The sequence below is a fragment of the Hyperolius riggenbachi genome, chromosome 3, assembly GCF_040937935.1.
Source record: "Hyperolius riggenbachi isolate aHypRig1 chromosome 3, aHypRig1.pri, whole genome shotgun sequence".
Lineage (NCBI taxonomy): Eukaryota > Metazoa > Chordata > Amphibia > Anura > Hyperoliidae > Hyperolius > Hyperolius riggenbachi.
This window is the reverse complement of record NC_090648.1, coordinates 204,468,034-204,493,727: the sequence shown is the minus strand read 5'-3', so window position 1 is coordinate 204,493,727 and position 25,694 is coordinate 204,468,034. Positions and strand designations below refer to the sequence as shown.

General features: G+C 43.2%; 1 protein-coding gene across 1 annotated transcript in view; it reads right to left on the bottom strand.

Annotated features, from left to right (window-relative positions):
* The window catches only part of LOC137563302 (proprotein convertase subtilisin/kexin type 5-like), a 200,730-nt gene that overhangs the window by 158,957 nt on the left and 16,079 nt on the right, over positions 1-25,694 (bottom strand). The window contains exons 2-5 of the mRNA XM_068275591.1: positions 23,853-24,056; positions 19,261-19,329; positions 15,602-15,644; positions 7,875-8,020 (exon numbers count right to left, since the gene is read on the bottom strand). Of these exons, the coding sequence (XP_068131692.1) occupies positions 7,875-8,020; positions 15,602-15,644; positions 19,261-19,329; positions 23,853-24,056 (462 nt within the window). The remainder of the gene's footprint in view (positions 1-7,874; positions 8,021-15,601; positions 15,645-19,260; positions 19,330-23,852; positions 24,057-25,694) is intronic.

The following is a 25,694-nucleotide window of genomic DNA, read 5'->3' as shown; positions in this document are numbered from 1 at the left end:
ATGTGGGTGTGACAGTAGATTAATGTGTATGTTCACTCACCACCCCAATATGAACCCAAACAAGGTTCTCAATGCATGACGTACCTGTATGAATGCTGACATGGGTTTGTGTAACAATAACAACAATAACAATAATATTTATATAGCGCTTTTCTCCCTGGGGACTCAAAGCGCTGTGACCCTGCATTATGCAGTCTCAAAGGCTAGGGAAAAGAGGTGAGTTTTTAGCCTTTTTTTTTTAAAGCTGTCCAGAGAAGGAGCCTCTCGTACTGATTGTGGAAGTGAGTTCCATAGAGTAGGGGCTGCATAGGAAAAGGCCCGAGCACCAAATGTTAAGTGTATCCTGGGAATAACCAGCTTCATCTTGTTGGCAGAGCGGAGGGTGCGTGGAGGGGCATAAAGTTCCAATAGATCCGCTATGTATTTGGGTCCCATGTGGTGTAGAGCCTTGAATGTCAGCAGGCAGATCTTAAAATTGATTCTCCATTTTACTGGCAACCAGTGAAGAGTTTGCAGTACTGGGGTGATGTGTGAGCTGCGGGGGGCATTGACTAGGAGTCTGGCTGCAGCATTCTGTACTAGCTGTAAGGGGCGCAGAACCTTATCTGTAGATCCGATTAACAGGGCGTTGCAGTAGTCTAGGCGGGAGGATACAAATGCGTGAACCAGGGCAGGTAGGTCTTCAGCTGGGATAAGGTGTTTGATTTTTGCTATATTTCTTAGATGGAAGAAGGAAGACTTGACGACAGCTGATACCTGCTGTCTGAGTTTTAGATTTCCATCCAGGATCACCCCAAGGTTTCGCACAGAGTCTTTATACTGTACAGTATCTCCCCCAATTGCTAGTTTGAGGTGGTGAGCGTTTTGAACTTTATCCATCATGTGTGGACCACCTACCACCAACACCTCTGTTTTGTCAGAGTTCAGCCTCAGCCAGCTGGTGTTCATCCAATTTTGTAAATCCACTAGACACGCATTTATGGATGCTGATGGGTCTTGGGTTCCAGGCTTGAAGGACAGATACAGTTGTGTGTCATCTGCATAACAATGGTATCCTAAACCATAGTTCTGTATTATTTTGCCCAGTGGGAGCATGTAGACTGCAAAGAGTAATGGTGATAGTACAGAACCCTGTGGAACTCCATAGGCAAGTGGCACTGGATTAGAGTAGTGTGTGCCCAGACATACTTGCTGTGTCCTGCCAGATAGGAAGGTCTGAAACCAGCTAAGAACAGTACCCCTTAGGCCACAGTAATTCTTCAGTCGCTGGATTAGTATTTCATGATCCACAGTATCAAATGCTGCTGACAAGTCAAGAAGAATCAGAATTGAGCAATCACCCTTGTCCCTTGCAGTAAGTAGATCATTCATTACTCGGACTAATGCTGTTTCAGTGCTGTGCCTTTTCCTGAATCCTGACTGAAAAGTATCAAAGATGTTGTTATCTGTAAGCCTGGCTTCTAGCTGGTTGGCGACTGCTTTCTCGATAACTTTTGATAGGAATGGTAAGTTCGCCACAGGTCTGTAGTTGGTTACAGAATCAGGATCTATTGATGGTTTCTTCAGGAGGGGTTTTATGATTGCTTTCTTTAGTTCTTCTGGGAAAAGTCCACTTTGCAAGGAGCACTGAGTGATTTTGTGAAGTGCTGGCCTGAACAGCGCTGGGCACTGCATTAAGGATCCAGTTGGGCCAGGATCCAGGTCGCAGGTAGTGGGGCGGAGACTTTGAATGAGAATTCCAAAATCTTCTACACTCAGAGTGTCAAAGACTTGCCATGGTGGTACGGTAGTAGGCATATGCAACGTCCAGTGGTCAATTGATGTTGTTGGTGTAATGCTGGCATGGATGGTAGACACCTTGTTTGTGAAGAAGGCAGAGAATTCTTCACACCTTTCCCTGGAGTATGTGGTTGGGGCTTTTAGGCAGGAAGGATTGCAGAGTGATTTCACTGTGTGGAAGAGTTGAGCAGCTCTGTTGTTGGCAGTGGCGTAGCTACAAACCTCGGGGCCCCGATGCAGACTTTTGACCCGGGCCCCCCCCCCTACATTTAATAAGCAAGAGCAGGACCGGATTTACAGTTTAGGAGCCTGTAGGCACAGAATTTCTGGCACCCTAAACCCTGCCCCCAGCACAGGCCACACCCCCAGGTCAACCCCTACCCCCATAAAGTGTACCTTTTATGGCCTACCACCCTTCCCCCTAAGAGCGCTTCTCCCAAGGAGCCCCTGGCCTAGGTAATACCGTCTCCGCCAACAACATCCCCCCCCTTCCCCAGAAAGCATGCCTTTAAAAAAAACACACACACACACTGGCACACACACACACTTTGGATACACACTCTGGCACACACATACACACACTATGAATACACACTGCCATGGAGATACACACAGACACACACACACATACACTCTGGCACACACATACTGACACTGTGCATGCACACTCTGACACACATATACACACAAACACTGTGGAAACACACACACGCACACAAATACAAACACACACTGTGGATACACACTCTGGTACACATACACACTGTGGACACACACAGACTCTGGCACACAAATATACACACACACTATGGATACACACTCTGGCACACACACACACTGGGGATACACACTCTGGCACACACATACACACTGTAAATACACACTCTGACACACACACTGACACACAAATACACACACACACACTATGGATACACACTCTGGCACTCAGATACACGCACACACACACACACTCTCTCTCTCTCTCTGACACACACACACACACACACACACACACGCACACTGTACACACACACACACACACACACACACACACACACACACACACACACACACACACACACACACACACACACTGTACACACATACACACACACACACACACACACACACACACTGTACACACATACACACACTCTCTCTCTCTCTCTCTCTCTCTCACACACACATACACACAATCTGTCACCATTTTTCCTCCCCCCACCTCCGGACAATCAAGCATCCGAGAAGCAAATACTTTACCACAGGCAGCCTTTGAACTTTCCTTGAGAGGAGGGGGAAGAGCATCCCACACTTTCTTCTCCGCTGGAGCTGCAGCTGCATGAAGCCTGACTGATCCGCTGTCATGCCCGTCCAGCCCAATAGCCCATATAGAAAGCAGCATAAGCTGCTCTGCCTGGAGGGGCACAGAGACTGAGTAAAGTGTGTGCAAAGCGCCACTCCCCCACTCGCAGGGGCTCTAAATACACTGAGACACGGACGGTGCAGAGCGGGGCAGCATCAAAGTGAGAGTCGGGATGAGTGAGTGATGCAGAAGCCCGACATATAGCAGCAGTCAGCAGAGCCGGTGGCCGCGCTGTCATGCGTGACCACATATTTAGAAGCAGGAAGCAGAGCTTGAGGGAGGCACGCAGGGAGGAGGAGCGGGCCCCTGAGGGCCCCGGGCCCCGTCGCACAGGCGACTGCCTACGCCCCTGGTTGTTGGCTGTAGATATTTTGTGCGAGATAAAGTCTGATTTTTTTCTTGGTTATTGCTTGTTGGTATTGTCTGAGGTGTTGAACTAGGCTAGATTTGTGCTCCCCAGTCCCTGATTTACGCCACTGTCTTTCTAGTCTGCGCCCTTTCTTTTTTAGATCCATGATGGTTTTGTCAAACCAATTAGCTTTCTGCTTTTTGGTTGCTGATTTGGTGCGCCATGGGGCAATACTGTCAAGTGTTTCATATATCGTGTTGTTGTACTGGGTTACTAGAGAGTTTGGGTCCATTTGACTGTGGAGCAGATTTGTAAAATCCAGGTTGGCAGTTATCCTCTCCGGTGTTAATTTACTCAGGGGACGGGTTTTGATTGTTTCTTTAGGGAGCTGCTTGATAGGGTGATGTTCAATAGTAAACTGTATTATGTGATGGTCTGACCACACCACTGGGGTTACTGTTATGTTACTAATGTCCATTCCAAGGTGGAACAGTAAGTTTAGCGTATGCCCTCCTCTGTGGGTAGCTGATTTTACAACTTGTGTGAAGCCTAGTCCACCCATGAGATTTATTAGTTCATTTGCATCTTGTGATTGAGTGTTATCAGCCCGGATGTTGAAGTCACCAAGGATGATCCATCTCGGATAAGACAGAGCCAGCATGGCCAGAAGTTCTGGGAATTCCTGTAGGAAAGGGTCAGCATCTCCGGGGGGACGATAAACCACTAAAATTTTGAAGCCTTTACCAGCTGAGATCTGGGCACCTATACATTCAAAGGACTTTGTTAAGCCAACATTCAGGGCTCTGAGCTGCAGAGTTGTTTTGCCACAAATTGCTACACCCCCTCCTCTGCGGTCTCGTCTTCCCTCACTTAGGACTGAGTAATTGTATGGGATGGTTGCTTCCAATGTGGAGCCCGCATTGGCATCAATCCAGGTTTCAGTGATGCATGAAAAATCGCATGTCTGAATAAGGTCCGCAATAATGGCTGTCTTATTGTTTATAGAGCGGGCATTGCAGAGCAATGCAGTGACTGCATGGGGCTTAGCATTGGCGACTGGGTTCACTGCCGGGGTGTTACTGCATCTCTGACTAGGGACATGGTAACTTCTGCTACTTTCAGCCTCTGATTTCCAGTAAACCTCACTGGAGATCGCTGGAAAGTTCTTTTCCTTGAATGGACCTGGGTCCCTGAAGTTGGACTGAGACTGAGTGTGGCGCTTTTTATGGGCCTGGCCGCCTTTTTTACCTCTGTGCATTTTATTTAAAATCCCTAGAGATTGCAGCAAATTAGCTTGTTTTTTTTCCAATGTGAGATGCAGCTCTCAATGGCCTGAGAGATAGTAAGAAGCTGGCTGTATAGATTAACATTGCTCTTTGGGAAGGAATGGGTTAAGTAAGCTCTTCCTTTGATTGTTGTTGTTTATCAGTGGGGGGTAGACAAAAGCAAATGCTGGCCTTCAATCTGCTAGAAGAGTGTGTGAAAAGAGAGGTGTGAAAAGTCCATTGATATGCAGAAGCATGGGGCCTACTAAGGTTTACTTAGAAAGGCAATGGAGTCAATATAATTTCAGCCTCTGAATGCATTTAAAGTATTTGTACAGTCTGCAAAAACGGATTGCCAGCTGAAAGATATTACTTCTGTTTGGGGAAGGAGGATTAATTCCCTTACCTTGGGAAGAAGACTTGGGAAGGTAGGAGATCTGCTTGCTGTGTTGCATGGACATGCTTTTTATTGTGTTGGTTTGTTTGAAGCTGTGGACCTCATGAGTATCCAGGTGGAGAAATCCTATTCCATTGTGTGTCCTTGTAGGAGTAGAGAAGGCTTTTGTTTGTTTGTGTGGATTATCAGCTTCCCAAACCCATGCAGGACTCCAAAACCAAGGTCAGCTACACATGACTTTCATGGTGAGTACAATCCAGCTTGTAACTTAGCCATCCATAAACTTCCACGTTTCCCAGAAGGTTCCAGTTGTAGCCAGAGATTTCATGGTGCAGAATCTGTAAGTATTTTTGTTCCTTCTGTGCATATATGTGATTAATGCTTCCCAGAGCCGAGACAAGGTGTGGAGCAGGTAAAAGGAGAGGCTGCCATCTTGAGCGCGCTCAGTATAAGTGTAGGGACCAGTTCAAAGGAGGAAACCTTGTTGAGAGTAAACTGGCATAATGCACAGTTGCCATGGATTTTTTAAAGGGGACCTGAAGATATCTGAAAAAATAAATAAATTCACTTCCCTGGGGCTTCTCCTAGCCCCCTTGCAGCCGTCCTGCACCCACGCTGTTCTGGAACGATCCTCTGGTCCCCCGCTTTGACTCCCTCTGTTCAGCCAGGTGCCATCCACTGCACTAAATTCAGTCATGAAAATAAACTTGTATTAGGCCTGACTCACACCGACAGCTGCAGGTGGCAGCGTCAGCTGCTCCACTGCACCTGGGAAGCGCTTGGTACAGAAAAAACACTACTGATTCAGAAATAAATACACAGTTTCATACCTTTTCCACAGAGATGTCTTAATATGTAACTTTTAATGAATAGTTGAACATCGTTAAGCCTGTAAAATTAAATAAACTGTTCCCATAATGTAACTGGGAGAGGGGAAAGAAATTTACAAAGCCCTGTGAGTGAGGCTATATAAATCCTCACAGTGTAGGTAACCCCTCTTTCCCAGACTGTATCTTATCTAAACACACATCACCCCACCATACAATCCAACATGTTTTACCCCGTAAAAAATAGAGGCTTTGTCTTGGGTACTATAACAAAGTGGCGGAGTGATGAAAAGTGCTCTACAGACATTATAAATACAATAGACAGGGAAAACAAAAAACAGCAAGTGTGTCATAGCCTCACTGCTATTATGACAGGCTAACATATTAACAGGTTAGCCTGTCATAATAGTCATGAGGCTATGACACTTGGCTGGATAGTGTAATGGTTAAGGGCTCTGCCTCTGACATGGGAGACCAGGGTTCAAATCTCGGCTCTGCCTGTTCAGTAAGCCAGCACCTATTCAGCAGGAGACCTTAGGCAAGTCTCCCTAACATTGCTACTGCCTATAGAGCGCGTCCTTGTGGCTGCAGCTCTGGCGCTTTGAGTCTGCCAGGAGAAAAGCGCGATATAAGTGTTTGTCTTTTTGTTTTTTTGTTTTCCATGTCTAATGTATTTATAATGTCAGTATAGCACTTTTGAGCACTCTGGCACTTTGTACCCAAGACAAAGCCCCTATTTTTTTACGGGGTAAAACATGTTAGGTTGTATGGTGGGGTGATGTGTGTTTAGATAAGATACAGTCTGCGAAAGAGGGGTTACATATGGTGTGAGGATTCATTTAATTTTACAGGCTTAACAATTTTGAAACTATTTATTAAAAGTTACTTTTTAAGACACCTTTGTGGAAAGGGTATAAATCTGTGTATTGAGTGACTGGTATAGACAGCTGAGCACGTTCCTTCTTATGGAGGCACATCACATGCGACGAGGCATTTCATGTTAAAAGTTGACACGCGTGGGGTTACAAATGCTGCCAGCTGTATTAAGCTGCAAGGCACTCAGAGACCAGAAAATCGGAAGCTGATTTGTGCCCTTAAAGTGGACCCAAATTAAAAATACAAGATTTCAGAAATAAAATCTATTTTCTAAATTATAATAATAAATAGCAGCCTTTTTTCAGCTGCATGATGACAAATATAAAATATTTTACATTTATTGGAGGAACCCCTCCCTTCCTTTCAAATTGCCGGGATTTTTCCGGCAAACTGGTGGAGTAGATGGTGTCCAGCAATGGAGGAATTGCTAATGGTTGCCCCCAGTATAATCCTAGCTATGAAAAGAGAAGGGTGAAAAGCATGCACTGAAATGATCATAGGTTTGAAGGAGTGTTTATTTATCTTTGTATGTGTCAGAGTGGTGCAACTAAATATTTTCAATTAAAAAATGTTTGGTTTGGGTCCGCTTTAACATGGAGTTGAGCCATTAATGTGAAATAGGCCTTATTAATCTGAGCTAATTATTAAACACTCTGTGAATAAATATACCAACAATTTGAAGCTTCTGAGGGCCAGATTAGACCTACATAAGACCTACTTACAAGAGGAAATTCTGGAAATGGGCACAAACATGTAAAAATTTAAGAAAACCAGAGACTGAATTTAAATGGCTTTGAAGCTTATGACCTTGCAACATACAAGCATGAAATACCTGAGACAGACACAACTGGCATGCTATAAAGACTATGGGTGGACACAAAGCAGAGTATGCTGGGAGTTTACTGTCCTTTTATATCTAGGAGTGTGTGTGCTGAGCCACTCAGTGCTGAGCAAATATGTAACAACCTTCCAGGTATGCAGCAATGTAGCTGATAAGCATTTATGGCTCTTTTCTTACCATGCAAATAATATCCATTTTGACAAGAAGAGCAACGTGTTTCATTGCGGCATTCAAGGCACCATAACGGACACGCCAGACACATTTTCCTGACATCGTCTTCATAGGTTTTCGGGGGACAGTGTTTACGGCACTGTAAGTGATGTCTAAAATCAAAGGCATTGTTATAATCATAAAGCACAAAAATAAATAAATATATATATCTATATATAAATACAGAGGGTGCTGCAGCACACAACAGGAAAACAGTGACAAGGGCTCTTGGTTACGCTTTAATGCATTTAAGCTCACCAACTGCGCCAAAGTGTCCCCGATCTGGTGAGTCCTACTCTAACCAGGCAAAAATGCTAGTTTTTATCAGCGTTCTAGTGGGAACCATGCCAAAAGCCCAGGGGTCAGCTAAATGGGAGAAATGAAATTAAAAACACCTCACCTTCTACTAGCTACTAACTGATTATGTTATTTTCCCCTGTGAGCGTGCATAACCACACCCACCTCTAGCACAGTTAAGCATATAAATGAGCGGTGCTCATAGTTCAGTTAGTAGCTAGTAGAAGGTGAGGTGTTTTTAATTTAATTTCTCCCATTTAGCTGACCCCTGGGCTTTTGGCATGGTTCCCACTAGAACGCTGATAAAAACTAGTATTTTTGCCTGGTTAGAGTAGGGCTCACCAGATCGGGGACACTTTGGCGCAGTTGGTGAGCTTAAACGCGTTAAAGCGTAACCAAGAGCCCTTGTCACTTTTTTCCTGTTGTGTGCCGCAGTACCCTCTGTATTTATATAATTCGTATGGAGATTGGGGTTCTCCAGTGCTGCGTGCATGCTTTGCATAGTATTGCATAAAACTTGGGCTGCTCATCCCTTGGCATATATATATATATATATATATATATATATATATATATATATATATATATAAAAGTATAGTACAGACCAAAAGTTTAAACACGTTCTCATTCAAAGAGTTTTCTTTATTTTCATGACTATGAACATTGTAGATTCACATGTGGAAGTATAGTACATAACCAAAAAGTGTGGAATAACTGAAAATACAGTATGTCGTATTCTAGGTTCTTTAAAGTAGCCACCTTTTGCTTTGATTACTGATTTGCACACTCTTGGCATTCTCTTGATGAGCTTCAAGAGGTAGTCACCTGAAATGGTCTTCCAACAGTCTTGAAGGAGTTCCCAGAGATGCTTAGCACTTGTTGGCCCTTTTGCCTTCACTCTTCAGCTCACCCCAAACCATCTCGATTGGGTTCAGGTCTGGTGACTGTGGAGGCCAGGTCATCTGGCGCAGCACCCCATCACTCTGCTTCCTTGTCAAATAGCCCTTACACAGCCTGGAGGTGTGTTTGGGGTCATTGTCCTGTTGAAAAATAAATGATGGTCCAACTAAACGCAAACCGGATGGAATAGCATGCCGCTGCAAGATGCTGTGGTAGCCATGCTGGTTCAGTATGCCTTCAATTTTTCCACAGTCCTACCTTATGTGTCCCCCCTCCCTTTAGTTTGTAAGCCTTAGCAGGGCCACCCCCTCCCTTAGTGTGTCCTTAATGTTTCTACCCCAGCAATGACACCCTTCTCATGGACTAATTCAGACTTGTTTTGCCGGGTCTCTGTAAAACGCATTTTATACCCCGACTGCATGTATAACTTTGTGCTATGTTGTCTAACCGTTTTCTACCTCTCTGTCTGTCACTCCTTGTTGAAATGTATGTATCCCTATTTATTGTCCAGCGCTGCGTAATTTTTTAGCGCTTTATAAATACAATAAATAATAATAATTTTCTGCGTCGCACAAAGACTAGGTGGTGGTTGGAACCAAAAATCTCAAATTTGGACTCATTAGACCAAAGCACAGCTTTCCACTGGTGTAATGTCCATTCCTTGTGTTATTTAGCCCAAACAAGTCTCTTCTGCTTGTTGCCTGTCCTTAGCAGTGGTTTTCTAGCAGATATTCTACCATGAATGCCTGATTCACACAGTCTCCTCTTAACAGTTGTTCTAGAGATGTGTCTGCTGCTAGAACTCTGTGTGGCATTGACCTGGTCTCTAATCTGAGCTGCTGTTAACCTGCGATTTCTGAGGCTGGCGGATCGCTCAGAAACAGCCGTATCAGTCCGCCGACAGACTGTACACACGCCGGACTGTCGCTGGAACGCCCACCCAGCGGGACGTGACGACGGACCCGTCGTTGCCTCCAGTCCGGCGTGTGTACGGACCTTTATCCTCCGCAGAAGAGGTGACTCTTGGTTTTCCTTGCCTAGAAGCTAGTATCTTTGTAGCATTTGATGGTTTTTGAGACTTGTCGACACTTTCAAAGTTTTCCCAATTTTTCGGACTGACTGACCTTCATTTCTTAAAGTAATGATGGCCACTCGTTTTTCTTTACTTAGCTGCTTTTTTCTTGCCATAATACAAATTCTAACATCTATTCAGTAGGACTATCATCTGTGTATCCACCTGACTTCTCCACAACGCAACTGATGGTCCCAACCCCATTTATAAGGCAAGAAATCCCACTTATTAAACCTGACAGGGCACACCTGTGAAGTGAAAAGCATTTCAGGTGACTACCTCTTAAAGATCATCAAGAGAATGCCAAGAGTGTGCAAAGCAGTAATCAAAGCAAAAGGTGGCTACTTTGAAGAACCTAGAATATGACATATTTTCAGCTGTTTCACACTGTTTGGTTATGTACTATACTTCCACATGTGTTAATTCATAGTTTGGATGATGGAAGGAAAGTTCCGCTACACCAAAGGCAGGGTGAAAAAATGTTTCTCCATTTATTAATAAATGGAGAAACATTTTTTCACCCTGCCTTTGGTGTAGCGGAACTTTCCTTCCATTGTCTGCTGAGCTTACTGGTTCCTGGCTCCCTCAGGCCTCTTGTGTGTGGATGCTGCGGGTCCTCTTCTGTTTTCGCCATAGTTTGGATGCCTTCAGTGTGAATCTACAATGTTCATAGTCATGAAAATAAAGAAAACTCTTTGAATGAGAAGGTGTGTCCAAACTTTTGGCCTGTACTGTATATATATATATATATATATATATATATATATATATATATATATATATATATATATATATATATATATATATATATATATATATATATATCCTACTAATATTATAAATAGGAAAGTTTGGATGTTTGTGCTTTTGGATGTTTGTTGCACGATCACACAAAAATGGCTGAACGGATTTGAATGAAATTTGGCACAAACATAGTACATTACCTGGAATAACATATAGGATACTTTTTATTTCCATAACCAAAAAGTGGGCGGAGACAAATACACATTTCATGGGGAAAATGTAATCTGCAGCCATTCTTACACTGTTAATGGTAGGGTTCTCAAACGTTGCACAGTTGGTCACAAACTAGGTACTTGAGTAATTGAGTGTTAGGGTTAGAAAAAGTGGGCAGAGCCAACACCAGCCAAATACATACCCGGCAATGCCGGATCATCAGCTAATATATATATATATAGACTGTGAGACATTAGACTGAGTGACAAGACAATTTACTCTGTACAGTGCTGTGGAAGATGTCAGCGCTATATAAATAATAGTAATGATCATAAAATACACACACACACACACACACACACACACACACACGCACACACACACACATATATATGTTACATTATAGTAAAAGTTGGCCATACAAAAGAAAGAAGATCTTAAAGGTTAAAGGAAACCAGAGACAAAGATACATACAAGATTTATACATACCTGGGGCTTCCTCCAGCCCCATTCGCACGGATCGCTCCAACGCCACTGTCCTCAGCCTTCTCTATCGCTGGTACTGGGTGTTGTAACTTCGGCCAGTCACGGCCAGTTTTACACATGTGCAGTGAGCTCCCTCCATCTCTCCGGTGGAGAATAGTACTGCACCTGCGCAGTACTATTCTCTAATGGAGAGAAATGGAGGGAGCGCACTGCACATGCTCAGACTGGCTGCCACTGGCCGAAGTTACAGGACCCGGTACCAACGATAGAGAAGGCTGAGGATGGTGGTGTGGATAGATAGAGAAGGCAAAAGATGGCAGATCGGGCTAGAGGAATCCCCCGGTCTGAATAAATCTTAATAATAAAATTCAAAGAGTAGTGCGCTGCTTCACCTACTTATTTCAATTATTATAAATATATTATGTCCTCATATAACCAAACATATGGACCTTTTGGATCGCTTGGATCTATAAGGAGTGTATGTCCCTTTAAATAATAATAATTAATGGATAGTTCAGCGCTCAACAATAGTGTTGACAACACTCCTCAGAAAGTTCCAGACACAGTTCCCAATAAACAACAATAAGTCCCATCCCAAGACGCTGGCTGGCTAAGACACACAGGCAGTGAGACTCACACTCACAGCCTATCATATTATGTAACTTTGTATAAATCTTGAATGTATCTTCGTCTCTGGTACACATTAACACCATCAGCAATGGACACTTAACACTTATAGGACACAGTAACTGAGAGGGATATGGAGGCTTCCATGTTTATTGTTTATTTTCTTTTAAACAATGCAAATTGCCTGGCTGTCCTGCTGATCCTTGGTATCTAATACTTTTAGCCATAGACCCTGAACAAGCATGCAGCCGATCAGATTTTTCTGACTAAAGACTGGATTAGCTGCATGCTTGTTTCAGGTGTGTGATTCAGACACTACTGCAGCAGGAAGATCAGCAATACTGTAAGGCAAGTGATATTTGTTTAAAAGGAGACACAAATGGCAGCCTCCATATCCCTCTCACTTCAGGTGTCCTTTAAGCAGGCCATACATGCTTAGATCACTCTGATTGAATCTGCCAAAAATCTATAGTGCTGCAGGCTGCATCGATCCTGATTTCAATCAATTTGTTACACAAATTTATCAAAATTAAGATTAGATGGAAAGTTTTGGCAGGGGAGCGGCGGTAGATTGACAGGTCATAGCGTTGCACAATGTTGAACAGTGCAACAATGCAGTTCGATAGATTTTCAATAGATGTCATTATGAAATCTTTTGAAATCTGTGCGCAGTGTGTAAGGGGAAATGTGATCCCTCTGTGATCAGATTCAGATCAGAGAGAGATTGATCTGTTTGCCACACTGGGTGGTAATCTAAGCGTGTATGGCCACCTTAAAGTTATTGGGAATAAAAAACAAAGCAAAAAAATAGCCAGATACTTATCTAAGGAGAGGTGAAAGCTCTGGGTCCTATAGCGCCTTCTTGCTCCTCTCACCTCCATTAAGCGCTTGCTCCTCTGTTTGAACCCCCTGCTGCGAGGACTTTGAAAGTTTTTGTGAAAGTTTTTGGGAGTTGAGTCCTCCCGAAGACAGAGGGCGCTCGTGCTTGCGCAGTAAGTTGCAGACCATCTTTGGGAGCCCTCGGGGCTCCCCAAGACTTCTGAATGCACCCGCGGCGGGAGATCGTAACAGTATTAGAACAAATTGGTTGAATACTGCTACTGGGAAACCAGCGGTGGAACAGGGACCAAGAGAGAAGCAGGAAGGCTCTATAGAACCCAGAGTCTTCCCTCTCTTTAGGTAAGTATCTGGTTGTTTTGTTTTGATTTTTATTCCCATTTACTTTAACCACTTTCGGATTTCCCAGACGCTTAACTACGCCCCTATTGACTTAATTAGCGGATCAGGGGCGTTTATAAACGCCCCTGCCGCTATTGTGCTGTGCGGGCGCGATCGCGCGCGTGCACGCGCGCGCTCCCGCGCGCCCCCGCTCCCGCGCGCTCCCGCGCTCCCGCCCGCGGGTGCGCGCCCCCGTGCGTGCACGTGCACGTGCACCAGCTTCATTTATTTCTGGGTGGGATTGATGAATGGGAGTAATTACTCCCATCACCAATCAGATGCCTGTAACCATGAATGAGCACTGCTATAAGCCAATAGCAGTGCTCATTCATTTGTGAGGTTTACAAACAATGTTGCCAGCACTTAAGAAGATACAGTTACCTTGTAATCACTCCTGAGAGGATTACAAGGTAACTGGATCTTCTTTTCTTGTAGTCTGACTGCCACCTAGAGGATTTTATAAATATACCAGGACTTATAAATAAATATACCAGGACTATATACCCCTGATCAACCCTGATTAACCCTGATCAACCCTGATCTAATCCTAGCCTCCCTTGCTTTTTTTTTATGGTTAGAAATATAGAAATAGTGTATCTTTTCATTTTTTTCTCTTTTTTCTTTTTAAAATGCATAGAGAATAACATTATTACTAAAATAAAATATCACCCTTGAAAAGCCTAATTTGTGGCGAAAAAAACAACCTATAGATCATTCACATGTGATGAGTAGCAATAAAGTTATCAGTGAATGAATGGGAGGAGCGCTGAAATGTAAAAGTTGTTTTGGTTTTAAGGGAAGAAAACCTGTGATCCTGAAGTGGTTAAGATTGTTTTTTTTACTGTGTTTTGGGGTTTTGTTTTGGGCTTTACAATTTGAATGTAAACTGTTGAAGTGTAGCTAGACAAAAGACTGATCAAAAAAGAAAAGGCTGTTGAAAAATGCACACGTAACCCTCAAGGGGAAAATTACTTTTTTCATGGTGCTAATTGATGGCAAACATACATGACTATCATTTTCCAGTGTCCTTTACATTTTTTTTGTTCATTTGCTGCAACCAGTAGCTTCAATACAGTATAATAAGTCAATTAACAGTGTACTTATTTAACACTAGCTAGTACAGGCACACAATGGCAAGTTTTATGAACATTTGAATGGACTACACAGGAACAGCTAATTGCTAAAACCACTGAATATCAAAATGTTTTTTATGTGCTCATTTCAATCTATGTTTGAAAGAGAAATGCTTGGAGCAGACAGACATTTTAGACGCCTTTTGATGGCATTGCCTTCTTTATATGTGGTTTTGTTTGATGACATTTCAATCATTTTCAGTTGGCGTCACTGGAGATGATTAACCTTTTGGGGACCGACGTAGTTTGAATCTACGTCCAGCAGGTGGTGGTGCCGCCCTGACTGGACATTGATTCAACGTCCACGATAACGAACTGTCCCGATGCAATCGTGTGTACCGGGGAGGGAGATTAAATTGTCATATGACAGCTGACATCTCCCCTCAGTGATCAGGAGCCATCGTGTATGGCTTCTGATCACGTGATCACTATGATCGCCGGCGGTTCATAGTGATCACTTACAGAGCTGCGGTGGTAGGGGGGAAAAGAAGAAGATCCACTCACCTTCCTGCCGTTCCCCCGACGATCAGCGGTCCCCTCCGCTCTGGCCGGCATCCCCGCTGTATTGACGGTAAGTGCCGGGTCCCGGCTTGATGACATCATCAAGCCGCCACCCGGAACTTAGCGGCAGTACAAGTGGGAAGCCAGCGAGAGCGGAGGTATCCACAGCTGCTCATCGCTGGAGCCTGGGAGGTGAGTAAAGGCTGCTGGCGAAAGGAGGGACATTTGGAGGCGGGGGGGGGGGGACACAGCCCAGCAAACCCCATCAGGGATCCGGCTGCCTGATCCCCCCCCCACCCCCCAAACAAGCCCCCCACCCCTGCATGCAAAATGTGTGCTCTTTAAGGGGGGGAGGTAGTCAGCTTGTCCCAAAGGGGTTAAACTGCCTGAAAACTTGCCATGTTTGTGGGCAATGTAAGGTTCACAATTGGGTTGTGCTATTGCTTCTCATGCTTTATTTCCAGCAGCAAATGATAGTCCAGTCTTGTTAATGTGCTACTTACAGAAAATAACCTTGTAGACAGCTGAGACAGATTTCTGGATCATCTGTTTGAAAACAAAATATCATATCAAAAACATGGTAAATGAAAATAAATCTGTACATATGAATATATCCTTCAGATAGTATTCCAAAAGTATGTAGGGCCATTCAGTGTCCAAATGCAAGAAGAAATATCAGCTAGGGAACAAGTGGAAATAATAAGATATTATTATACCTCCATAAAAGATGCTTTCTCATGAATCAGAAAGTGGCTGAGTCATTAGCAGCCTACTGGCCATAGACAGTTATGGCAGTCTGCCCAGTCCCTGTCTTCACCTCTATGCATACATCTACAGCACGGGTCATACTAATAGCAGGGAGGAGCCACGCCCCGAGTGAGTAATAACTGCAACAGTAGGAAATGGTATTTAGGCTGAACAGAGGAATACAGTTATTCCTGATGAGAAAAACAAAGACAACTTGAAGAATTGTTTCACAGAAAGACGAAGAAAAATTGTTCCTCTATGATTTTCACAATTACAAAAATCGTTGTGAAGTAGTGGATCTTCAAAGGGCTATTTAAGACTCTCAAAGTCCAAAATGCCACCCCACTACTAGGATAATTACCTGATGCCTGGCAGCCGTTAATATGCATAGACCCCTTACCAGTGCATTATGTTGTTGTTTAAAGGGGTCAGTGATGGTACATAACAATGGCGTCAATTCACCAGAGAGGATTTACTAAGAGAAAAAAGGTAGGTAGTTTATCTCATGAGGTATTTTAACACTCTCGAGTCAATTCACCAGTGTGAGAGGACAGAGAGAAAAGTGTTGGATAGCAGGGGATAATGGAGAGATATGCATGAGGAAAGTGTGAGAAAGCAGAGAGTTAGGTAATCGGTATTAATGATTTACATGGGATACTTTTCCTCTCTGTAAGCTTGAAAGTGAAGCATTGTGGGTAGGAGGCGGAGTTTTACCACTACGTGACGAGAGTATTCCTGCCTTTTACTGCCGGATCATATCATAAATCATATCATTCACGAGTGAGTCTGAACTTCTTCACCACCTCTGTCTCAGTAAAATTATCAAGAACTGTTGTCTCACGAAAAATACGAGGGGCGATTAAACAGACCCTCCTCCTGCGCCTTCGTCTCCTCATAATAGAAGCAAGCTCTAAGGCCTAGTGCACACCAGAGCGGTTCGGCTGCGTTTTGCGATCCGCTTGCGGCTGCGGATACGCTTGGGTAATGTATTTCAATGGGCTGGTGCACACCAGAGCGGGAGGCGTTTTGCAGAAACGCATACTCCCGGGCTGCTGCAGATTTTGGATTGCGGAGGCGTTTCTGCCTACAATGTTAAGTATAGGAAAAACGCAAAGCGCTCTGAAAAACGGCACTTCAGAGCGGATTTGCAGGCGTTTTTGTTACAGAAGCTGTTCAGTAACAGCTTTACTGTAACAATACATGAAATCTACTACACCAAAAACGCTTCACAAAACTGCAAAATGCTAGCTGAAACGCTACAGAAAAATAAGAAAAAGCGTTTCAAAATCTGCTAGCATTTTGCGGATCTGCTAGCGGTTTTTGGTGTGCACCAGGCCTAACAGAGTAAGCTCAAAAGGCTCCATCTTCCACAGCAGCAGCTGCTGTGTGAAAAAAACGATATCTCCAGGTTCATTCAGGGGATAAAGACATGAAAAAATAACGAATGGCCACACCCCCTTTCTTCCCTGGTGAATTGTGATTTGGAGAAAAACTAACTACTAACTATCACTTATTTATCTCATACTTATCTCACATTTATCTCTTGCATTTCTCTCTGTCGATATTTTCCCCTATACTTCTGGAGAATTGCTATTTGGAGATATCACAGGAGGTAAATTACCTACCAAGAGATAAATAGGTTGGTAACCTCTGGTGAATTGACGCCATTGTGGTTTCACCCCTTCTAAGATCACTGGAGGTGGGAAATTAATCATATAACTCACACTAAGGACACTACAGGTCACTAGGATGTATGCTCTCAGACCCTAAGGATTATTTTTAATGAATAGTAAAATCTCCCAGTACCCAAATATACACTGATCCCAGAAGCCAGGCTAGTAAAAGAAAGTCACTAGTTGGCAACTGATTAATTAGGTTCGTCTTCCTGGGTCAGTGAAGTGGGAGATTTGCTGATCAGGAGAATTCTCTGGTTATTTCCACCAGGTATCTGCAGGAAATAGTGTTAAATAAAGGCTCTATACCATATAACCTATAAGGCCCCATTCACACTTAAAAGCGCAAAACACCAGCGATTACCGTCAGCGTTTTGTGGGAGTGATTTTTCTGCGATCAACACAAAAAAATCACTGGACACTGCAGTGATTTTTCCGCGATCGCGTTTAGCACTTTGATAGCACTGAAATGTGATCGCTGGGAAATCGCCTGAAAATTGTGCAGGCTACACGTTTGCGTTTGGCGATTTGCATTAATCGCCGGCGATTAACGCAAATCGCCCAAGTGAGAATGGGCCCATAGGGTATTATAGCACTAGCACTTTAAAAAGTGCTAGCGCTTGAGCGTTTTGCCGAAATCGCCCGTAAAATGCTCTAGTGTGAATAAGCCCTAACAGTTTCACTACTTGAGATCCTATTTATAAACCTATTAGAGTTGGGGAGAGGGCATCAGAGGCACCTGTAGACACAACAACTAAGTGAAATTTAACAGCACAAGCCTCTCCCTCTGCAATTCGTTTCCAAACATATCTGTCACTCTCAAACTCTTGAAAACTATAAATACACCCTTAAAACTTGTCTTTTCAAACAAGCATACAAGATTATCAAGGCCATTGCAAATGCATACGCCACAACAGTCCCGATTTCCAAGGGACCACCCCAAATTGAAGTGTTCTGTCCTATGTCCCGCCCCCTGATTCTGCAATCCCAACTTGCCGGCTTCTCTCCCCTCTGCGATCATCCTCCTGATAGGCCTTCGGGCTGTCTACCTGCACACACAGAGGCATGCTGCAGTAGCTGACCTCTGACTGGGTTTATTCTGTTGATCAAAGATAGTGCTTTGCTTGGAAGTCTTCTGGCTCCGCCCCTCCTGTCACTTCACTGTTCAGACCAGCGCGCGTTTGAATGTGTCAGAAGAAGCAGCAGTGTGAGGATCCAGCACCTCAAGCCCTGCACAGAGGAAAAAGGGAGGAGAACTCTGCAGTGATCGTGGTGAAGGGTACATTCCTGAACTGGCAATCCTTCTGGACCTGAGTGACATATTCCTGCTTTATTACACTACATACTCTCATCTATATTGCTAAGCTGCTCCTCTTTGCAATTGTATTTTTAACGTACTTGTTTATATTGGGTTTTTCACTATTACATATTTATTGGTATTTGCACTCAGCAATTATATGTACTGTAAATGCTGCAATATACTGAACCTGGGTTCTACCATTTGAGGGGATCAATCTCCGATCCCTCAATTGGATGTTTTATCGGTACCAGTTCCAGTTTACATTGCATGGTTATTCTGGTCTGGGCAGTGTGGTTTTATAGGGTATTTTATTATCGTTTTTGCTCATATTACTACATGTGTTCTCATGCTAGTACATTGAATAAACTGTTTATTACTTTGCAAGAGTAAATTTTAACACACTGTTACAAGTAGCATTCTTTAAGTCATATTGCTTGCTTACCTATTGCACACGTTTTGCATCCAGTGTCACAGTCAATACATTCCCCTGTCTCAGGGTCTTGTACTTGGCCTGTGTTATAAAGTCAAGAATAAAGTTTAGGCAGACACATACAGCAGTTACGCTAAAATTTGGATACAATTTGTTCCATAAAAATATCAGTCAGCAAACATGATTAAAATGTGCAAATTGCACAAAGACCTGGAGCTCACAAATTTAAGTCTAAATTTTGGATTTACCGTAAGTTTCCTATCCCGGCAGTTTGTTGCTCAGTCAGCACAAAGCCACCAAGGCCACCAAGGGATAAGCATGACATAATAAGCTTCAAGCCTTCGAGAATGAAATAAGGTCCCTCTGGGCTTTTTGAAAACAGGCCTGGTCAAGTCTACTTGAGCCACTGTTCCTATGCAAAAGTTGGTATGTTACCCCCCTAGTTTGTGAAAAGAATGTCACTAGATATTTTGATTTTATCACGGTGCTAATGCAGGGCCATATAGTAGATTGGACTAAAATTTGGGTACTCACTACAGCAGTGGTTCCTAACCTTTTTTAATGCGCAGATCTCTGTGACACATCACCTCCCACCCATATGGTATGTTCTCACAGTGCCGACAATTTGCACTGCGTGTTTTTAGCCGCGGTGTGCGCCCAACCCCCCCCCCCCATAACATACCCCCTTGGTACCCTCAATATAAGTAGCAAGCAAAGGTGCCCCAAGTATAGGAAGTCAGATGTAGGTGCCCTCAGTATAGGTATGTAGGTGCCTGCAGTATAGGTATGTCGGTGCCTGCAGTACATGTATGTAGTTCCCGCAGTATAGGTATGTAGGTGCCCTCAGTATAGGTATGTAGGTGCCTGCAGTATATGTATGTAGGTTCCCGCAATATAGGTATGTAGATGCCCTCAGTATAGGTATGTAGGCGCCCACAGTATAGGTATGTAGGTGCCGGCAGTATATGTATGTAGTTCCCGCAGTATAGGTATGTAGATGCCCTCAGTATAGGTATGTAGGTGCCCTCAGTATAGGTATGTAGGTGCCCTCAGTATAGGTATGTAGGTGCCTGCAGTATAGGTATGTAGGTTCCCGCAGTATAGGTATGTAGATGCCCTCAGTATAGGTATGCAGGTGCCCTCAGTATAGGTATGTAGGTGCCTCAGTATAGGTTTGTAGGTGCCCTCAGAATAGGTATGCAGGTGCCCTCAGCATAGGTATGTAGGTGCGTGCCCCCCCTCCCGAAAGGTACCCTCAATATAGGTAGCCATGGATAGGTGCCCCCAATATAGGAAGTCAGATGTAGGTGCACTCAGTATAGGTGTGTAGATTCCCTCAGTATAGGTATGTAGGCACCCGCAGTATAGGTATGTAGGTGCTCGCAGTATAGGAATGCAGGTGCCCGCAGTATAGGAATGTAGATGCCCTCAGTAATAGGTATGTAGGTCCCCCATATATGGGTATGTAGGTGCTCTCAGTATAGGTGTGTAGGTGCCCTAAGTATAGGTATGTAGGTGCCCGCAGTATAGATATGTAGGTGCCTGCAGTATAGGTATGTAGGGTGCCATAGGTAGCCAAGCATAGGCATCCCCAGTTTAGGAAATCAGGTGTAGGTAGCCAAGTATAGGTGCCCGGTCCCCCCCCCCCCCCCAAGTAGCATGAGCAGTGGCTCGCTTACCCAGTTCTATAAATTCGAGCGTTAACATCTCTTCAGCACCCTGCTCTGTCTCCGCTCCATGTAATCTTAGAGCAGGGCTACAACAAAATGGCCACCGACATCCGCGTTTGTGGACATCAGCGGCCATTTTCTTGTAGCCCTGCTCTAATTACACGGAACGGAGGCAGAGAGCAGTGGAGGGAGAGAGCTGGGCGGTGAAATATACTTAAATACATACATAAATGTGTCACGGCACATGGGTTGAGCAATGCTGCTATAGCCACAGATGTCCTGACACCTTAGACTTCATCTTCCATGAACCTACAAACCCCCACCAAACTGCACTGCAAGTGTGCTGGCTGTCCCAGCTGTCACTTCTCCCTTACTTCCCTTGCCAGTCAGAGGTGCCTGGCTCTTCTACTGACCACATATGCTATTGCTCCGTTGTTATTGCCTGATGAAGCGGGATCAATCCTGCAAAATGCGTTGCATATTTGGAGTTCATAAATAAAATATATTGACTGTCTTTACTACAGTCGTTGTGTGTCTACTTGGAGGAGGTACGTCCATCACTACCTCCTCTATTTACCAAGAATTTGGTTTTTAAGCTCATTTAGCTTCCTTTTATCCTTTTGGCGCCTCTATTCTCCTGCATAATATTGAGTCCACCCTGGGTGGAGGGTTGAGCCCCCTTTTTTCTCATCTACAGAGAGCGACTTCTTATTCCTGAGTGGGGTCAGGAAAATCTCCCCACCTGCCTTTACAGTGGTTGCCTAATGGTAACCCTGGTTTGTGAGTATTAATATTTACTCTATTTAATAACCATTTACCAGTACATATTACACTATTGGGACTCTTGGTGTTCCTTGTTTTTATATAGGTATCTACAGGTGCCCCTTAGTATTAGGTAGCCAGAAATACCCTCAATATTAAGTAGCTAGAGGTGCACCCAAGTATTAGGTAGCTACTAGCTAGAGGAACCTCAGTATTAAGTAGCTAGAGGTGCCTCTGACTGAAAAGAGCTCTTGTCAGTGAAAAGCCGAGAGCAGGGTGAGTACATTTTCGTGTACAGTCTCATCAGGACTCTCCACAGGGAAGGAGGGAAGGCAGCGGTTGTGGAGGGGAGTGAACAGCCTTTCCACCATCTGGCTCCTATAGGAACGTGTCTACAGTGCATTATGGTAAATTCGGCCCTGCATCCATTGCCCATTATGGATTATGTAAATAAATATTTAGTAGCCCTGTAATTGCAGACATTCAATGAATATGAAACAAACTAACCAGAATGTGAAGCGCATAAACTGCTTACACTCACAATGGAGAACAATGGAAAAAATTCAACAAACTGATTTTTCCTCCCACGGATAGCTTCTGTGTTATCTTTTTTTTAAAAAAAACCTTTATACTTGCTAATGTTATAATATTAATCACGATTGCTCTGAAATAATTGCATTTTATGACAAAGGAAATGGGTAACTGAGCTATAAAGAGATGCATCACCACATAAATATCAATAAAATTAATTGGCATTTATTCTCACACTGGTGATCGTTAGAACACCCATGACAATGCCTCAGTTACTTCCATTGTTCATTTTCTTAAACATGCGTAAGGGACAGCACAGGTGATTAAATCGCCACGTTACTAAATTTATTTATGCCTTTGTTAGGCAGTGTGCAGAGCCTGTACGGCTTGTAAAGCAGCATTTCATATAATGAAAAGTGCTGAATCAACATGTTTCTGAGGCATTCAGTATCCTCACCACATGTATTCCTCAGATAACAAGCAGGGGTGATTAATAACTTGTATTATACAATCCTCTCCACCTGGGCTATCTTATCTGCACAGTGCAGTGCACTGAAAGAGAGGTGCTTGCTTTAAAAGGTCACACCTTTCTGTGCTGAAATTTATTTAATCAGATTTTGCCACTATACGTGAATGAATTTTGACTAGTTTATAGCTACTATTGTGTTTTAAATGAGTAACCTTACATTATTCCCACCTTCATTTGTGACATCCATGTGTATACATGTCATATACACCATCACTGCTCGATGTGATATTTCAGGTGTCTGTAAAGCTTCTTATCCTAATAACACTATTAGACTGACCAAATAGATGTTTGGATGGGTTGCTATTGTTATTAATTGAGAAGTTTTGGCATTACCAGCATACAAGCAAATTTACATAGCAGGAAGCCTTGGAACCCATTGGGCTTCTCTGTGCGCCCAAATTTCCCCTCATTGCTAAAAATTGTGGCTTTTATAATGGAGGCTTATGGCAGCGCCCTTTTTTCCAAGGCAATTTATCGAATCATCAAGTGCCAGATGTCCATTCAGCAAACCACATGGTAACCATTCTGTATATGCTTTGATAAGGGGGACCCACTGTGGCCCCAAAACATCACGTTGGTTTGCTGAATGGACATCTGGCACATTATGATTCAATAAACAGCTTTGTTTGAGCTTACTGAGTTTGCAGACCCTCTGAAATTTTCTGGACTTTTGCTATGTTTCTGCATCTCACAATCCCGCATGGTGTGCGACTCCCTGTATGAATTTGCTTTTTTCAGAGGCGGCTCCTGTGCCAATTATTCCAGTTTCACATGGCAGTGCTATATGATTCCAAAATAATAATAGTAACAATATTTTTGCTCATAACTACCCATTACACACCATTAGGGGGACATTATCAGCCCCGCACCTAGCAGAAAAAAAACAATGTTGGCTCCCATCATGGAAACATCACGATGATAGAGGCAGTTTATTTAATTGTTAGCAAAGCTCATCAAGGGTGTTTTTTTGTTTTCTTAGGCAATTTCCAAAAGCAGAGTCTGCTTAACAAGTGTAGTTCTTCCCTCTGCCTAGTACGCTACAGACCCAGTTTAAAATGGAAGATTTCGTTTTTTTAAAATAAGACCAAGAGAATATCAGTTGAACCCAATACCTTGAAGGCACTGTATTAAGTAGCATTCTCCATTCTGAAGCTTGTAATTACTCTTGCACTTCTGACAGCTATTGGCGTTAGTACAAAGGTCACAGTTCAGTGGACAAGATTCACAAGTATAGGTATCACGCTCTTCATAAAAGCCACGGGGGCAGTAAAGCTTGCAGCGGTTGCGGTGCAGGAAGCGTTCAGTTCCATCTTCATCTATAAAATGAAATTATTATATTTAATAGATACTGAAAGCATTTACAATGCAGGACATCTTGAGCTTCTTTTCAGGTGAGTGCAATGGCAAAAGGCTTATCTGCTTATCTTGGCCACTCAAACCAGTGGCTAGAGACCTACAGTTAATTCTTCATCTATTAAAACCATTATTCACACCCAGCTCTTCACCCATTTTACTGATGAGTTTCACACCCAACCTAATGTGACCCACAAGTGTTTAGACCAGCAATGTTATCTCAACCATCTAAACCACAAAGTTTGCACTAGGGCCAGTATTCCAAAAACTTTTCTCTTGCCCTTACTCCCAGGATATCATTTTTCATCTTATATTCAAAATAACTTTTCAGCACCTGGCAACCAAAAAGTGGTAACAAAAAAGAAAAGAAAAAAAAAAGGAATATCAAACTTAATTTAAGTATCTTATAACTTGCAGTAGGCTTTAAAGGTATTTTATTGAAAAATGTAAAAGTATCTCCTGTGAAAAAAACAGAAGACAAGTTAATTGAATAAGGACCTGGGCTGGGCAGTACTACTGCCGTGCAATGACAGTGCAAGGCAATATCATGCTTTCTTCTGGCATGAAGTACTACGACTTGCTATTAGCGTGACCTGCAGTACTGAGTAGTGTGACAGTTGCCACAGAAACACGTTACCATTAAGAGGAACTTTCATCAAAAATCTTAAAATGTAAAACACATACAAATAAGAAGTACTTTTCTCCGAGAGTAAAATGAGCCATAAATTAATTTTCTCCCATGTTGCTGTCACTCACAGTAGGTAGTTGAAATCTGACATTAATGACTGGTTTTGGGCTAGTCCATTTCTCCGTAGGGGATTCTCAGCATGGCCTTTATTCTTTATATAGACATTCCCTGAAAAAGATTTATACAAAGATGCTGGTCAGCCTCCCTGCTCACTACACTATTTTGGCAGTTGGACAAAGCAACTGCCATTTACTAAGTACTTTTAAAAAACAAAGAAAACCCTGAGAACCCCACTATGAGAAGATGGGCTATTGCACCAAAAAATACTTTATGGCCAAAACATACCAACAGCTATTACAGTAATTATAGCCATCACAGCACACTGCAAATTCAAAGGTAGCCTTCATGCATACAGGCGGCAGATCCTGACAGGGGAGCATCCAACAGGTTGAGAAGAGGCAAAACATTTGCCTGAAACAGCAAAAACTGTGTGTCGCTTTATATACTGTATCTAGGCTACTTTTGACTTCTTTTCAATATGCTTTGGTGGCTATAATTACTTCTGTGATGGCTATAATTACTTCTGCGATGGTGGTTATAATTGCTGCTGAGTTTTGACTATACATTTTTTATATGGACTTTGATACTTGAAATACATTTAAATAACTTTAAAAGAAGCAGTTTGCTAATGCTCTTTGAATTTTTGTTTAATTGGAAATATTGAGCAACATTAACCTTTTGGGGTCCGCCTCTTTAGATCCTATGCTGCACTTGTGGCTGTTCTAGCCTGATGCGGCGTATGATCTACGCCACCTGCCGTTTCCGCTCCCGACGCGATCGTGCACACTCGAGAGGGGAGATTAAGTTGTCATATGACAGCTGACATCTCCCCTCAGTGATCAGAAGCCATCGC